Genomic DNA, 17,594 nt, shown 5'->3' on the forward strand with positions numbered 1-17,594 from the left:
CCCTACAGCCGTTGTTTATTTTATTGAAAAATAACAAAATTAAAATGAATATTTAGAGCCTAATGTTACGCTTTATCACTCCAACACATTTTATTACAACTTAAATAAAACAAAATGAAAAACTTCAATTCATTTATCTTGAAATTTCGAATCTTAATTCATGTTCATCAAAGACCCTATCAGATCCCTTAATCTTTTTTTTTTCTGCAAAAATATAAATAAAAGGATCAAAGAACCTTAACTCATTTTCATACTAAAAATTTTCACAAGCTATCATACATATCTCAAAATTCATAATGAAAATAAAAAATTGTTTTCACGAGCTAGAATATTTTGAACATGAGAAACCAAATGAGAATTAGGACCATAACATACAAAAGCCAATAATCCTCCATATGTTAAGCAGTGTCTTCCAAGCTGAAGAATGTGTGCTACTGTATGATCAGTGTAAGCAAGCTCATCACTAACACCAATGCTATTCTCAGGTTCATGCGTGTAACACATGTCAGTTTTGATATCATTAGCCCCAACATCCACTGAATTTTTTATAGACATAAGCCAGCTGAAACTGATAGGGTCCTTACATGATTTCAAAAAATGACAACCATAGACAAGGAAATTCCAAACTTTATGAGTAATATCTGAGACACAATGAATAAACTCATTTGATACATTCTCAAAATCTTCACTTTTGATTTTACCATTTAATATAGAGTCTCTAAATCTATCCATTAATGAGCACTTAGAGCATTCAAATTTTGTGTCAGAAGCAATGTTTGAAAGAACCAAATCAAAATTAACAAACTTACTACTCCATCCTGAACTTTTTGTAAGAGTTAACAAAGATTCACCAGCTCCTACCCAAAAATTAGCAACTGATGCAATAAGTGATGATTCAGAATTGAAGAGATGATGAACTCCACTTGCAAGTAACAAAAAATATGCAGTACTTGTTCTGCTCAAATCAAAAGCTTTTGATTCTGACTGATTCGAATCTATTTCAAAATCTCCGGATGATAAATCACAAGCACGGACTTTATATGCCGAAGCTAGTGTTGTATAGGAATTTAGAGAGAGGTGATGAAGGGGATGCAGTATGAATTTATAATGTGATTTTTCTTCATTTTCTTCGAGCTGCTCATCTAGACCTTCGGTAAGAATCTTCTCCAGCTTCTCACAACAAGACAAGGAATCACCAACTGAAAGGTACTCTGATATAGCATCTTCAATGGAATCAGTCAATCTTCTATCAGCCATGTCTCTGAAGAACTTGTAATTGGTACGTAAACCAGATGAATCTCCATATAAAACAGATATTTCCTGAATAATAATACAGTATTTGTTTCACTTCCCAGTGAGCTATGAATATTTATCCGAAAACTTGTATTATAAAAAAGCATATATGAGGCAAACAAATCCCTTAGTTTGGATACTTCCATGAAATATTAAGGGAAAATCGGGTATTACTATACTAGAATATCAATTTCAAAGTCTTACTTGCAATGCATGATCAACGTATGTGAAAGGCAGAGAAGTACATCGTTTGCAGCAACAAAGAAATCGATACTTTGACCATAGTTCCGATTGTCTCAATGCCTAGAAAATCCAAATACAAATTGAGACTAGAAGATTCATAATATATTAATAAAGAAGTGAAGGAAATCAAAGAAGAGCAGAGAAAAAGGGGCGGAAAATTCAGAAGAAACAGATTATTTTTGAGAAAAGAGTACATCTAATTTATGAGGATGCATTTATATTAAAAATGTAGCAGGTAACATCTCTTTTAATTGATAATTCCCTAAATTCATGTATTGGCATTCAAAGCATGTCATGAATCAGTATGGTCAAATATCGGTCAACTTGCGCCATGAGTGATTGCGGTGTATGCTTTTTTGACAACCGCCTTGGCCAGTTTGTGAAGGATGGTGGCCCCATGACATTTTTTGGTGGCTAAAAATGGCGAATATTGGGATTTCTGCCATCCGCCATCAGTACCATTGTCATGAATAAAATGAGAAAAACGTATATAACGGAGAAAATTCAAATGACACAATTGAGTGGATGGATAGATTTTATATTCAAAGGCAATTATGCTTTTTGAGATATATTCTTTCAAAGTGATATTATACAACGAAGAAAGATAAAAGATCAAATAATAAAAAAAATAAAAAAGGTAATATCCATTGAAATAAGATATACATTGTTTATCAGTACTGCACACAAATACATTATAACAATTTATTCATGTCCAAAATTGAATCAAGCCAGCAAACCGATAACAAAGGAATTGTAACTTATCCATCACTGTAAGATAGTAGCATAATTAATTCTTACGATAAAACACGATTCAAACCAAGCTTGAAATATAGGCAATCATAAAAAGATTATGAATGACAAAGAAGCAAAACCACATCTTCATTTATCATTGTCATTGGCTCATTGATACAACCTATGGACTACACAAAGAAGAGACAACATGGTCATTTACACTGTGATGCACCAAAATTAAGTGTTCCATTCTAGGTTTGTAGCTTCCCATTGTAAGAAACAGGAGTGTCCAAGACTCCAAGTATAAACACATCAAATTAAATCAAAACATGGGATGCACATTTATTTATACTGCAATAACCGCATATATCATAAAAAAATCATATGTTGTTACTACTCACCAAATTGATTGGTAAGTATGTATAAATCATGAAATTAATAATAGGTATGTTCATAAAAACATTGAACTGAACAACACATAAGCTATCTGTAAGGCATGAAAACTAATACTAATGACATAAATTTGAGGCATACCTTTGGCTGCAACAGATCAGTATATGCTACAGTGACCTCTTCCCCTTTTTTTATTCTCTTGATACTCCTCACAATCAATCTTGGACCACAGATTCTCCACCCTTCTTTTTCATGCACAAAATACCCCAATTAATTAATTTTTACAAATCCTGAAAACTAAGCATATCACCATATAGAAAATAGGCAAGTAAACCTTCAATTTGGTCCCTAAACTATCAAATTCTCTCTTATTTTACATCTGAATTATAGAAATATAACAAATAGTTGGTAACCAAATAGGAGAAAATGATAATTTGGCGACTAACAATAGAGATAAATATTTATTTTCTCTTATTTTTATTGAACCGGTATCATTTCAGTCACTACGTCGGTCATGAAAATGAAGATACCCATTATCAGAGATGACGTAATTGGCCGGAGTTGTAAACATTCTTGAAATACAACAAACTGTGGTTCATATTGGAATTTTCCATTAACAAATATAAATCTAAGTAAAAGAACACCTTGTGCAAATTCACTACTGCTACCAGAAACCCCACAATCTATCTGCAAAACACAATTCCCTTCATCTTATCAAATAACATTAATAGATATGACATAAAACTAACAAAAAATAAAATAAAAAAATTACTTGTGGTTGTTGAGAATTGCGAGTGAACGGAGCTATAAGAAATTTTGATTCCTGAGAAAGCAAAGAAGAAGAAGAGAAAGAGAAACGGTAACAAGCATTAGGAGAACAACTATGATTAATCCAAGAGAAAGCAGGTTCAAAAACCGCAATTCCAACAGCGCATCCTTCGTTATCGTGCACCTCCACAGCGTTCGTTAGCACCGCACATAGAGCATCAGTCGATTTCTCCAAAACGGCGTTGTCGTATGGTTCGGAGAAGCCACCGCTGCCGCCGCCTCTGTGGTTTGCTATTGCGGTGGCCATGGCATGTGCGCCGAGGCGGATAGTTTCATTGACGTCATCGTTTTGACAGGTCAGCAAAAGACGGTTGGTAAGTAAGTGGTTGATTCGAGGAAAGAGGGAGGTGGTGTGGTGGAGGAGGAGGAGGCGGAGGGCGGTGCGGAGGAGGGAGGAGTTGATGGATGAAGGAAGATGGCGTTCGGCGGAGGAGAGGTGGATAGGGGAATGGGAGGTGGAGCAGTGAGGGGAGCAGTAGAATGTAGAATGGGAATGATTTGTTGTGGGAATAATGGGAGTGATGAGAGAGAAACATGAGGAGCAGTGAGTGTGGAGATGGGTGTTGTGGAGAGAGAAAGAGAAAGGAGTGAGAGGTGGTGTTATGTCTGTACCAATGTCTCTATCTGATATGCTTCTCATTTCCATCTCCATTTCTATGGAACCAACTTCCCCTTCCACTCCTTTCTTGGTCCGCATAATGGGGTTTTTTTTTTACAATACCCTCTTTTTGAAAAAAAAACACCAAAATACCCCCATTTGAAAAAAATATACTAAAATGTCCTATTTTTTTTTTTCTTTACTTACAAGTCGCCATTTGGAATGGCGACTTCCTTAAGGAAGCCCGAGTTCCAAATGGCGACTTCCTACTTGATTTTTAAAAAAAGGGGCATTTTGGTATATTTTTTTCAAATGGGGGTATTTTGGTGTTTTTTTTTCAAAAAGAGGGTACTAAAAAAAAAGACCCGCATAATGGTGTCAAACATAAACCACAATTACGGCTAAATATATTTTTCCATTCAAAATAAATTACGTTAATTTATATATTATTTATATTTATTAGTAATTAAAAAAATACAACTTGTTTTGTCTTTATTCATTATAATAAAATTACTTTTTTTTTTTAAATTAACGAGATTGAATTTTGTGAAAGAGATAGATTTTATCATCTTAAAATTTAAATTTTCGTTAAAATAATATTTATATTTGGTATATAACATATCTTAAATATAATTATTTTAATATAAAAATTATTTTTTATTCAAAATAATTTTCAAATTTTGTTCCGAAGATTATAATAAATAATTAAAAACTCCTAAAATAATTATTAAAAAAAAGTAACAAGCGAACTTCAACATAAATCATTAGAAAGAAAATTTTCAAATACTTATAAAAAGGGTTTGTGAGTTTAAGTGACTACATTAATTGCAAAATTGTTTTTATGTTTTTTTTTAATTCTCTTATTCTAATGGAAACTTTAGATTGAAAGTTTGATAAATAAAAAAATTATTACATAAAATAAAAAAATAAAAACAAAAGAAAATTAAATTGTTGTTTAAAAAATTTATCATTTTTACAAAAAAAGACAATGGTTGTCACTTTGATTGGTGTTAGTTTATTATCAACTTGATAACTCCGGTTAATCTTTTCTTCGTAAAAAATATTTTTTATTATTCCATCTTTAAATGAAAACTTGGAAATATCATTTAGTTATTATTAATTTAATATTTAACAATTTCTTTAACAACAACACAATCTTATATTTGTTAAAGAACTTGATTTCATTTGACAAAACTGTTGGATGTAATTCAAATTGGTTAGTAATTAGGTAGTTAGAGTATGGTTAAAAGGTAGTTAGAATATAGTTAGAAGGCGGTTAAGTTTGTTGAAGTCTATTCACTAGAAAACTGCCTCTATAAAAGGCAAGATCAATGTAATACAGAACTGGATCAATCTGCAAATTGTAAAGATCAATCTGATACAAGCAGAAGATCAATCTTCGTTTTCTGTTTTCTCTATTTTCTTCTCTTTTCTTCTCAATTTCAATTCCTCTCAAATATACAATATGTTCCAACAATTGGCATCAGGAGCTTGGGTTCTAAACCTTGGGAAACACGAGTGCAAGTGTGAGGGGAAATCAAAATTGGGAAACACAATTGTGAATGAAAGAAGACATGAATGGAGGAGGTTTTCCATCGAACTTGCCAATTCTGGATGGGAAGAACTGAGAGAGGTGGTCTGCATCAATGAGATCGTTGTTGGGAGCTCAAGAAGTGTTTGAAATTGTTCAAGATGGCTATGAACAACTTGGTGCGAATCCAACAGAAAGACAACAAACAACTTTCAAAGATTGCAAGAAAAGAGATTGCAAGGCATTGTTTTACATCCAGCAAAGTGTGGATTCAAACAATTTTGAAAGGATCTCAAAGGTATCTACATCAAAAGAGGCATGGGATATCTTGGTGAAGTATTACACGGGTGATGAAAAAACCAAGAAAGTGAAGCTCCAAATGTTAAGAAGGCAATACGAATTATTGCAGATGGAAGAAGATGAAGTTGTGGCAGATTACTTCAATCGTGTGTAGGTTGTTATTAATCAGATGAGGACAAATGGTGAATCATTAACTGAAGTGGTGATTATTGAAAAAATCCTTAGAATATTAACACAAAGGTACGATCACATAGTGGTGGCAATTGAAGAATCAAAGGATCTTGATAAGATGAAGATAGAGGAGTTACAAGGCTCTCTTGAAGCTCATGAACTGAGAGTAAGAGAAAGGTGTGCAGCAACCTCAACACCTCAAGTACAGGCCTTGCAGGCCCAAGTTAGCAAGAAAACCAATCAAAGTGGTAAGAAAAAATTCAACAAGAAAGAAATCCAATGCTATAATTGTCAAAAATGGGGATATTTTGCAAATGAATGTAGATCCAAGAAGGTTCAAAGAGAAGATGACAAAGAACAAATGGCAGCTGAGGATTCAGACTCAGATGAGGTATTGTTGATGGATACAACAAAAACAAATGATGACTGTCCGGAGCAGTGGTACCTTGACACAGGTTGTTCAAATCATATGATTGGTCATAAAGAATGGTTTGTAAGCATTGATGATAAGGTGAAAAGGGATATCAGATTTGCAGATAACAGTTCTGTAATGGCAGAAGGAGTAGGAAAGGTATTGATTCAAAGAAGAGATGACAAACAATCATTCATATGCGATGTGTTGTATGTGCCAAACATGAAGACTAATCTGTTAAGGCTTGGATAGCTGCTTGAAAAGGGGTATTATATGAAGATGGAGCAGGGTGAAATGAGATTGTTTGATGATTCAAGAAGATTGATCTTGAAGGCACCACTATCTAAAAATAGAACCTTCAAGATTGATATCCAAATCAATAAGAGCAAATGTTTAGCTGTTGAAGTTATGAATGAAGATTGGTTGTGGCATAAGAGGTTTGGACATTTAAATTTCAGAAGCCTTCAAATGTTGCATAACAAGAAAATGGTGCAAAGAATTCCAAAAATTAAAATCCCAAAGGAGCTGTCTGAAGAGTGTTGTCAGGCCAAGCAACACAGAAAGTCATTCAAAGTTGAAGTACCAACTCGATCTTCAAGAATGATGGAGATAATCTACTCTGATCTGTGTGGTCCTTTTGAAGAAGTATCAATAGGAGGTAATCGTTACTTTGTATCATTCATTGATGATTTTACAAGGAAAATTTGGGTATATCTAATCAAGAGAAAGAATGAAGTACTTGAAATAATTAAAAAATTCAAGATAATGGCTGAAAAACAAAGTGGCTTTAATATGAAAATCATCATAACAGATGGAGGAGGAGAATACAACTCTCATGAATTCCATAATTTTTGTGAAAAAGAAGGGATATTGCATGAAGTAACTGCACCATACACTACACAACATAATGGCACGGCTGAAAGGGGAAACAGAACTATAGTGAACATGGCTAGGAGTATGTTAAAAGGGAAGAAAGTGCCTCATAAATTCTGGGGGGAAGCAGTGTCAACTGCAATGTATATTTTGAATAGGTGTCCAACCAAGAGATTGGGCACAAGGACACCTGAAGAAGCTTGGACTGGAAGAAAGCCAATTGTGAATCATCTAAGGGTGTTTGGTTCTCTATGCTTCAGGCATGTGCCAGTTCAAAACAGGAAAAAACTTTATGATAGAGCAGAACAGATGGTGCTGATGGTCTGGGGGGAAGCAGTGTCAACTGCAATGTATATTTTGAATAGGTGTCCAACCAAGAGATTGGGCACAAGGACACCTGAAGAAGCTTGGACTGGAAGAAAGCCAATTGTGAATCATCTAAGGGTGTTTGGTTCTCTATGCTTCAGGCATGTGTCAGTTCAAAACAGAAAAAAAAAAACTTGATGATAGAGCAGAACAGATGGTGCTGATGGGATATGATGCCATTGGAGCTTACAGGTTGTATGATCCAGATAAGAACAAGTTGGTAATAAGCAGGGACATACTAATGGATGAATCAAAAGGATGGGACTAGAAAATAATTGAAGCCAGCTCAAGCAGCCCAACCAGCCCAGACATATCAGTTAGTTCCATCAGTCAAAACAGCAGTACAGAAACAATGGGGCTTGATGAAGGCCAACCTGTTGGAACAACAAGTCAACAAGTTTTTGAGCCTATGAGAAGATCTGAAAGAGCTAGGCAGTCTTCAGTCAAATTGCAACCATATGAAGTGACATCTGACTCAGTCATCAATGCAGATGGAGAATTAACACATTTTGCTTTGTTGGCTGAATCAGAACCAGTATGTGATCAAGAAGCCTTGAGTGATCCTAGATGGAGAGCAGCAATGGATGAGGAGCTCAAAGCCATAGAGAAGAACGAGACATGGGAGCTGATGAATCTGCCAATGAACAAGAGGCCAATTGATGTGAAATGGGTCTATAAATTGAAATTGAAACCTGATGGGCAGATTGCTAGATACAAGGTCAGACTTGTAGCAAAGGGATTTTTGCAAAAACATGGGATGAACTATGATGAGGTATTTGCTCCAGTAGCTAGAATTGAGACAGTAAGAATGGTAGTTTCAATTGCTAGCTACAAAGGTTGGTCTATGCATCAATTGGATGTTAAGTCAGCCTTCCTCAATGGTTCATTAGATGAAGAAGTATATGTGACGCAGCCCCCTGGATATATGAAAACAGGCAAAGAAGATCATGTTTACAAATTGAAGAAAGCCTTATATGGCCTGAAGCAAGCACCTAGAGTTTGGAACAAGAGAATTGACAGATTTCTCATAGAGCAGCAGTTTGAAAAGTGTGTGAATGAGCATGGAGTTTATGTCAAGAAGGGAGCAACAACACCTGCACTGCTGATATACCTCTATGTTGATGATTTACTGCTAACTGGCAGTGATGAAGTGAAAATCAGTGAGTTCAAATTCAGAATGGAGAAGGAATTTGAGATGACTGATTTAGGCATGCTTGCATATTTCCTTGGTATCGAGTTTGAAACCAGAAAAAATGGAATTTTTATGCATCAAAGAAAGTATGCAAGTGATGTATTAAAAAGGTTCAAAATGCAAAATTGCAATGGAAGCAGCACCCCATCAGAATCAGGGCTGGTGCTGTCCAAAGAGGGCAATGATGAGTTGATTGATCCTACAACCTTCAAACAAATTGTAGGATCGTTGAGGTACTTGTGCAACACTATGTCAGATATCTCATATAGTGTTGGGCTGATTAGTAGGTACATGGAGAAGTCTAGGACATCACACTACATGGCAGCAAAAAAGATCTTGAGATACATAAAGGAGACCATTGAACTTGGGCTGTTATATTCCATAAAACTGAATGAAGAGGAAGCTGAATTTATTGGTTTCACTGATGCTGATTGGTGTGGAGATATGGATGATAGAAAGAGTACCACAAGCTATGTGTTTACAATCAATAACTCACCAATCTCATGGTGTTCAAAGAAGCAAAGGATGGTAGCATTATCCACTTGTGAAGCTGAATATGTGGCTGCATCCATGGGAACATGTCAAGCTGTGTGGATGGTAGAATTGGGACTGAGAAGTAATAATGCAGTGAAGATGAAGATAGACAACAAATCAGCCATAGACCTAGCAAGACATCCAAGTGTCCATGGAAGGAGCAAGCACATAGAAACAATATTTCATTTCTTAAGGGATCAAGTAATGAAGGGTAGGATAAAACTAGAACACTGCAACACAAATGATCAAAAGGCTGATATTTTAACAAAAAACTTGAAGAGGGTGAAGTTCCAAGGGATGAAGATTAAACTTGGATTAACATCAAATTGAATCACTTTGAATTAGGGAGCATGTTGGATGTAATTCAAATTGGTTAGTAATTAGGTAGTTAGAGTATGGTTAAAAGGTAGTTATAATATAGTTAGAAGGTGGTTAAGTTTGTTGAAGTCTATTCACTAGAAAACTGCCTCTATAAAAAGCAAGATCAATGTAATACAAAATTGGATCAATCTGCAGATTGTAAAGATCAATCTGATACAAACAGAATCTTCGTTTTTCTGTTTTTTCTATTTTTTTTCTCTTTTCTTCTCAATTTCAATTTCTCTCAAATATACAATTTGTTCCAACAAAAACAACTATTACAAAAATGTATTTGTCTCTTTTAAGTGTTTGCAGAAACAAACAAAAAAAATTATAAAAACTAAAATAAAATAAACTATATATATAATTATAGTAACTAAAATCATATTTACACTAAAAATATTTTATAAATTTTACCTAAGTTTCTAAATTTTGTAGACATGATAAATTGTCAAAAACCTATATATACTATTACTATACAGCATAAAATAATCAATAAGAGATAGTGGAGGTTGTTTCCATGAGTATCTTCATCTTCATCTTGGCTACTTCTTTTTCACATGATGTTCATGAAAGGCAAAACCACCGGATCCCACAGCAGCTGCCGCTGCAATCCCTTTTTCTATATTATGCTTGTGTGCATTTTGTGGGTCTTTCTCCGCCTTGTGCTTCTCATGCTAGTTAATTATAAATCATTTCCAACAACAAAAGGTAATCAATTTCACTTTTGTATAAAAATACATCACAAAAAAAGAATGAAAAGTATCGTTTAGTTTGTTTAAGGAAAAAAAAATGGAAGAGCGAAGTTTTGTTAATTAAATTGATACTAATAGTCATTGTTACTATACGGGGGACACTTCTACTTTTGTCTTTATATTATCGAATCGAACCGTTTTATAAACTGATGAATTGATTTATTATTTTGAAGAATCAAATCGGTTTAGCTTAATTTTTTTATTTATATAGGCCAAACTTTACATAATTACCTTTAATTACTTCTAAAAAATAAATTTGGTTCAAGTTTTTTGAAATAAAAACCGGTTTGGTTTAGTATTTTGAACTAAAAACTAGTTTGTTTTGGTTTTTTAAACTGAAAACCGATTCGATTCAGTTCTAATTTTAAAAAATTAGTTCGAAAATAGTTCGATTTTTAATTTTTATAAATCAGTTCAGTTTAAAAACAATTCGATTCAATTTTTTTATTTTTTTTTTGAATACCCCTAATCGTTAATTTACATTCAATTAGAATTTAGAAGGGTATGCTAACATCATGCACATGGAATGATCTAGGAATTTTGATTAGTGGACGAAAAACATGCACTATAAATATTTATATAAACTTGTCAAAATAATTATACATAGAAAAAATATCGAAATGCATGTGTGATAAAATAATACATAATTATCGCTAAGTAAAAATTTCGAAACTATTCTCTTAGACAATAAATATAAGTAAAAATTATATATTTAAAGTGATCAAAAGTTTATTTAGACATATATACATCCAATTATATCTCATCGTATACATATTTGTGAAAATATTTTAATATTTTAATATTTTAAATTAGAATAAATGATGAAATAAATGAAATTACCATGGCATAAGCACCGGCAGCCGCGGATCCAAGCTCGCCAAGGTGCTCAAGATGCTTATGGTGTTTCTCCTCAGCCATGATGGGTTCAAGAGATTGATTTAAAGGGATATGAATGTCTTTGTTTGTGATGGGAGAGAATTGGGAAGGATTTTTTCTTCTTTAAAACAAGAAGTAAATGACTTATTACCTATTTATAAATTGAAGATAATGTTAACCATGTGTTATTGGTTGGTTTAATTAACTCCAACTTTCTTGGTAATCCATAATTTATTTTCATGAAGATTGAAAAAGTCCCACTCCATACATATCCTTTTGTTTTCCTTATTCTTTTTATTTTAAACCCTAAACAATATTACAATTTCAATAATATAACAATTATACACACCAAATGTAGTTATCCTTTATTAATTACTCTCCTATAATATTTGATTATTTTCGTAGTTGACAATTTCACATAGTTTAAAAGAAACATAAGAGTGATTTTATTTAGTATAATATGAGTTGAAAGAAATTCTCTTAAGTTTAAGGCCCAAATATTTCTTAATATATTTAATTGCACCAGATTCATTCATTATTATATACAAATTTAATTTAAAAAAATAAAGAAAAAAAATATTATCGAGCATGGATGAATGTTTACTAATCAAATCATAACGTGTGATCCCCCTTTTAACATCAAACAAAAAAAATATCAATTAAAATGCATCATTATCATGAAAATCAAGATTTTATAATTAAAAGAGGTTTACAATATCAATATGAAAATGATTACGAGTGTAAACATGAATAAAGGTCGAAAAACACAAAAAAATGCGGGAGTTTGAATTGTATTTTACAATTTTAAAAAGTTCTTTGAAAAAATAGGTAATTAAAAACTCAGAATGAATAAACAGTGAAAAAAAGTAAATCGCACAAAGATTTATACTAATTTACTAACAAATTGGTTGCTACTTTCAGTTCCTTCATCCAGAAGAGGTATAATAGGTTTCCCATGATACAAAGTGTGAGTTTAATGCGTTGAAGAATGACTTTGTTCATTGCAAGGAGGATCAAATACGATATGTGTTTTGCCTATACTTCCTTTTCCACGACCGAAGGAATAAGTCTTTTTTAGCCGTTACAATGGATTTCTCGAACTTAGTTTGTTCTTCTTTGATTTTTCTAATTTCAAAGGTAGTAGATAAACCAAGTTCAACAAATCATAGATCTCCATATAGAACACCAAATTTCTCTTTTAAGATATCAATTTTGAAGGTTTTGACATTTTTTATTTATAGAAACAACTACCCCTATTTGTTTAACAATATTAGATAAGAGAACTCCATAAGGATTCCATCTTTTTTATCTTGAACATTTTGTAGAGCCATGTATATGTCCACGAGATTTACTTTTTATGAGAGTATAAAGGCATTGGGAACAAATAATATAGAGATATGGGGAGGGAGGGTTGCCGACCAAGATTCATGGGTTCAAGAGTGTTATTGTTAATACATACTGAGTATGAAACAAAAGTGACACACATCATAATTTAGTTTATCCAACGATTGCTTTATCGAAATCATTAGTTTAGGTACTGTCAATCCACTTTATTTTTTATTTTTTACTCAGATAGTCAATTATTATAAGTGATTCGTTGTAAACTAATGCTAAAAGATTATTTAAAATTCTAACGATGATCGATGGTAATATCCACCTCGTCTGTACAACTGGTATAATGACTCAATCGATCATAATTTGATTAAAATAAAAAAATGTACTTTTATATTCAACTCGTTTAACCAATATCAATAAGGTCGATTACAAACTCTTTCATAAAATTTAAAAGAAATATTAATTTTTATTTTTGAAGAGTATTCTTAATTATGATTAACCTTGCAAATGACTTTTAAATACTTGGTTTATGGTGGATAAAATCCATATTAAAATTTATTCTTTTTTGAGTGTGTGTATAAAAAAGAAAATAACATATCATGTATGATTTGGCTAGAAGGGAAAGTTGATATATTAATTAATATAGTATATATGGTGTATCATTGTGCCAGTTTGTCCCCACTAAAATTATCTATCATTATCTTGAATCTCATGTTTGGATGATATTATTCTCAATCGTATCTCATTTGCATACTTTTTTCTTCATATCTATTATCTAAATCAGAGAAAACAGGGGAAGTAGTAGCCAAAACAAAAACCATGGCCATGTCTTTGTTTCTGAATCTCATGTTTCCACCACCACCTTCTATATTTGTCATAGCCATGTCGGTTATAAGCTTTGTTGCACTTGCAAATTATGGTTTGTCGGAAGTTAGAGGAAAACACTTGAACTATTCTAAATTCTGGAATGTTAATAATAGCAACAACAATAGTAAAAAACATATCAAGTTTTCAAGTAAGGTTGGTATGTTGTTGTTGTATAGTCCTGCTTTTCTAGCTGCCACGGCGTCGTTTTGGATCTTTCCTAATGAAGGTTTTAGAACTACAATCCTTCGTTGTGCTTTGACTCTTCATTACTTCAAAAGGGTCTTTGAGGTAATACTTTTTTTTTCTTTGAGATACTACTTGATAAAGTTTCACATTTTCATATTGAAAATATTGAACATATAGTTTTTGTTTTTGTTTTAAGGATCTCATTAATCATATCTAGTTTTTTTTTTTTTTTTACTAAATTAATTTTAGTTAAATGTGTTTGCGGTTTGACGTGGTTCGGTTGGGTTCAATTTGAATTAATTCTTTTTTTTTTTTAATTAGTAATTCTTAAGAAAAGGATATAATTTGATAAATCCAATTAAGTTAGTTTGAAAAAAAGACACAATTTTTCTATAAAATAACATAAGGAAATAACTAACTAAATGATTTTGGAATATAATATTAGTTTAGTAGCCAGGTAAAAGAGATAAATAGTGAGATGATAAGGTGATTAAATATCAAATATTCAATTTTTATTTTTAATAAAATACTAATAATATTAACAATATTAAACTATTAAAAATTAATTAAATTACTTTAATAAAAAAAATTAATTATAATTATAATTATAATTTTTATTTTATTATTTTTACGAATTCATAGAATTAATCTATTTATTTCAAAATTCAACCTTTTTAGTCTATTTTTTATATTATTTTAATAAAAAAATTCGTGATTTGATATATTTAAAATAATGTGACACATACAAATCTTTTTGTTGAATTAATTATTTATATATTATTAATTAAATTACAAAAATAAATCATATGTGATTATAATCCATATTTGTTGAACTAGATGTCCTGTTTTTCTATATAACACTATAAATAAGTTTTTAAAATTTTATTTTAAGAAAAACTAGAGTAAAATAACACTAACTACCTCTTTGGTGACTATTGAAATTATATTTAATTTTTTTTAAAAAAAATTTATTGTTAATATTATATCTAAATACATTGAAATTATGCATAAATTATAAATTGAAAAATAAATAGATTAATAATTAGTATTTAACATTTTAAATACTATATAAAAAACAAGTCAAAAAAAATACTATATAAACAAATATGTAAGTTTTTTTTAAAAAAAAAATAAGTTTTTAAATTTTACTTATAAAAAAAAACATTAAAAAGAGATTGTTTGGACACAGATCATAAGAGTTTAATAGTCAATTTTTTTTTCTCTCACTTTTTATGTATTCAAATATATGTTTAACAAGTAAAATACACTTTCAAATCCATCGATCTAAATAAAAATTGAAGATTTTTTAAATTACATCAAAAAGAGATTTTTTTTTAATAGGAAATAGTGATTTACCTTTACTTGTGTTACTTTATTTTTATTTTCAGCTTAATTAAGAATATGTTGTTTTTACTCTATTTTGCAGTCTCTTTTTGTTCACAAATATAGTGCTTCTATGCTTCTTGAATCTGCAATTCCCATCACTTTAAGTTACTTAATGTCAACTATAACCATGATCTATGGTCAACACCTCACATTGGATCTTCCAGAACCACCAATCAATCTATTGTATCCAGGACTTGTGTTGTTTCTAATAGGCATCATTGGCAACTTCTACCATCATTACCTCTTATCCAAATTGAGAGGAAAAGGGGAAAAGGAATACAAAATTCCTAAAGGTGGCTTATTTGGTATTGTGATATGCCCTCACTATCTTTTTGAGATTATTGAGTTTTATGGATTGTCATTCATTTCTCAAACATTGTATGGATTCTCTTTCACTATAGGCACTACTTTCTACTTATTGGGTAGGAGTTATGCAACTAGGAATTGGTATATTTCTAAGTTTGATGATTTCCCTAAAAATGTTAAGGCTGTAATCCCATTTTTCTTCTAAATTGTTGTACATTAATCCCTATGTTCTATGCATGAAGTATATGGGGATTTGTATCAAACATTTAAATCTTTTAATATATGAGAAAAATAACTTTTGTTAATGGTTAATTTCTTGGTGTTTTGGTTCTTTGTTTTTTTAAAGAATATATTCTTTGGATGATCTCAAAAATTTCTACATATTTTTTTCTTTCTTTTTAAAATTATCTCTTTTCAATTTAGTTAATCGGAACAGAATTTGTCCGATTGACTAATTCAGACCAATAAAAATATATACATCATCAAATATTTTAAACTTCATCTTCGAAAATTCTCTCACTAAAAAATACCTTAAAAATAACTCTTATTCTTTAGATTACTCAATCCTATAATCCATTGACTTTATTTATACTATTTTTTATTTGAAAGCGAAGGTAATATGACTCTAAATTCTTCCTCCTTATTTTTTCTCACGTTTTCTGGTTTTAAAAGTTTATTGTTATAATTCGGATTGATCGATCTAGACATTCAAAACAATGACCAAATTGACCAATTAGGAGGATGTGTTTAATGTGCCATACCATCTTTCTTATCATTATATCATTTTAGATATGAACGAAACCCTTGTTGATTTGGAACATGACATTGCTGAATTAATTGTTGAGACTCTTAATTGCTAAAAATTTCACTACTGATTGAAAAGTTAATTCTCGAGATGACATGTTAAAATGAGTTCGATGTGCTACAGTCATTTTAGAGTTTAATATTCTTATTACAAAATCAAATAGAAAATACGCCATAAGAAAATAGCATGCTTAAGAGGAATACTAAGATTCTAGATTTTACTCGGAAGAGGGTGAATATTTAGTAAAAATGGTGCATTATAGACCGATAATTGTAATGAATTAAGGGCATTGAAGTTTAAGAGTATAATAAGGATGATCTTCTTATGACGTCATGGTCAAGAAGAAATCTTTTAATGTTTATTCACGACAAAAAATTATCATGTGGTTTTTGATATATTAGTAACAAATATTTATCATGTAATTATTTATGTATCAAAAATAAATATTTATGCCGTGATTTTATATTTTTTATTAATAAATATTTGTCTCGTATTTTTTATATGCATCAGTTACAAATATTTATCTCACACTTTTTTTAATATTTCTCAATAAAAAATATGTGTATTGTGTTTTTTATGTATCAATAACAAATAATTTTCTATATTTTGTATGTATTCGTTATAAATATTTTTCTTAATATTTATGAATGACAAATAGATTAAAGAGAACATTTTTCTTCCTTTAGGTTGAATGAATAAATGATTTGTTTTAAAAAGAATGATAAAGTTATATTGTATTGCATATTACTTTCTCGTCTGTTTTTGGAAAGAGAATAAGTGCGTAAATGAGTAAAATTTGATTCTTTAGATGTTATGTGAGAGAAAAATAAGTTATTTTTATGTAAGAAGAAGAGATAAAACAGAAACAGAAAGAGAGAAAAATAAATAAGAGAAAAGTAAATGGAGGAAGTTGATGGTGAAGAATAGATGATGGAGTTGAAATTGGAGAAATTTAAAATTAAAGAGTTTGTCACTACTTTTTTTACACAAAGACAAAATTACTCTGAATTTGAATGTTACTCAAAATTAAAGAGTTTGTCACTATATTTTCAGAACATCTACTTTCTTATATTACATTTAACATTCAGATTTATGATTAGTTTTAGACTACTTCATTATTTGGAATTTGATACTTGAATGTTGTTTTTGTAGGTTTTATCTTGGTGGAGGAAATTAAATAATAAATTTATGAAAAAAAAAGCAAAAAAATTATATTGGTATGATTAATTTATTTTTAACATACCACATATAA

General features: G+C 30.8%; 3 protein-coding genes and 1 long non-coding RNA gene across 7 annotated transcripts; 2 read left to right on the forward strand and 2 right to left on the reverse strand.

The window, feature by feature from the left end:
* Nucleotides 1-232: 232 nt before the first annotated feature.
* LOC101495540 (protein SET DOMAIN GROUP 41) lies at nucleotides 233-4,179 on the reverse strand. 4 transcript variants are annotated; one of them, XM_004516160.4, is made up of 5 exons: nucleotides 3,434-4,179; nucleotides 3,306-3,348; nucleotides 2,803-2,903; nucleotides 1,498-1,596; nucleotides 233-1,320 (listed from the first exon to the last, which is right to left on the reverse strand). In XM_004516160.4, the coding sequence occupies exons 1-5, from the start codon at nucleotides 4,139-4,141 to the stop codon at nucleotides 292-294; spliced, it is 1,980 nt and encodes a 659-aa protein (XP_004516217.1). In that variant the 5' UTR covers nucleotides 4,142-4,179; the 3' UTR covers nucleotides 233-291. The 4 variants fall into 4 exon arrangements, with proteins under 4 accessions (XP_004516217.1, XP_004516216.1, XP_012567531.1 ...); XM_004516159.4 differs by having other exon boundaries at nucleotides 2,803-2,906; XM_012712077.3 differs by having other exon boundaries at nucleotides 3,192-3,348.
* A 1,908-nt stretch (nucleotides 4,180-6,087) lies between these two features.
* Nucleotides 6,088-6,753, forward strand: LOC105851335 (uncharacterized). The gene has a single exon (XM_012712080.1). It carries the CDS (start codon nucleotides 6,088-6,090, stop codon nucleotides 6,751-6,753), a length of 666 nt encoding a protein of 221 aa, XP_012567534.1.
* Nucleotides 6,754-10,172: 3,419 nt separating this feature from the next.
* On the reverse strand, nucleotides 10,173-11,564 carry LOC113784835 (uncharacterized). Its single transcript, XR_012161512.1, has 2 exons — nucleotides 11,422-11,564; nucleotides 10,173-10,503 (listed from the first exon to the last, which is right to left on the reverse strand). It is a non-coding gene; the product is annotated as an uncharacterized lncRNA (long non-coding RNA).
* A 1,910-nt stretch (nucleotides 11,565-13,474) lies between these two features.
* Nucleotides 13,475-15,849, forward strand: LOC101496093 (uncharacterized). The gene is made up of 2 exons (XM_004516161.4): nucleotides 13,475-13,947; nucleotides 15,272-15,849. Exons 1-2 carry the CDS (start codon nucleotides 13,612-13,614, stop codon nucleotides 15,740-15,742), a joined length of 807 nt encoding a protein of 268 aa, XP_004516218.1. The 5' UTR covers nucleotides 13,475-13,611; the 3' UTR covers nucleotides 15,743-15,849.
* The last annotated feature ends 1,745 nt before the right edge of the window (nucleotides 15,850-17,594 follow it).

Source organism: Cicer arietinum, chromosome 8 (assembly GCF_000331145.2).
Source record: "Cicer arietinum cultivar CDC Frontier isolate Library 1 chromosome 8, Cicar.CDCFrontier_v2.0, whole genome shotgun sequence".
Taxonomy (NCBI): Eukaryota; Viridiplantae; Streptophyta; class Magnoliopsida; order Fabales; family Fabaceae; genus Cicer; species Cicer arietinum.

Bases quoted from the DNA above. Each gene is read 5' to 3' on its own strand.
- LOC101495540 (XM_012712078.3), bottom strand. From the start codon at position 4,141: ATGGAGATGGAAATGAGAAGCATATCAGATAGAGACATTGGTACAGAC. The intron at 3,349-3,433 runs GTAATTTTTTTA...TGTGTTTTGCAG, and splicing joins GCAATTCTCAACAACCACAA to ATAGATTGTGGGGTTTCTGG. The intron at 2,907-3,191 runs GTATCTTCATTT...TGCATGAAAAAG, and splicing joins TACGTCATCTCTGATAATGG to AAGGGTGGAGAATCTGTGGT.
- LOC105851335 (XM_012712080.1), top strand. From the start codon at position 6,088: ATGAGGACAAATGGTGAATCATTAACTGAAGTGGTGATTATTGAAAAA.
- LOC101496093 (XM_004516161.4), top strand. From the start codon at position 13,612: ATGGCCATGTCTTTGTTTCTGAATCTCATGTTTCCACCACCACCTTCT. The intron at 13,948-15,271 runs GTAATACTTTTT...TCTATTTTGCAG, and splicing joins ACTTCAAAAGGGTCTTTGAG to TCTCTTTTTGTTCACAAATA.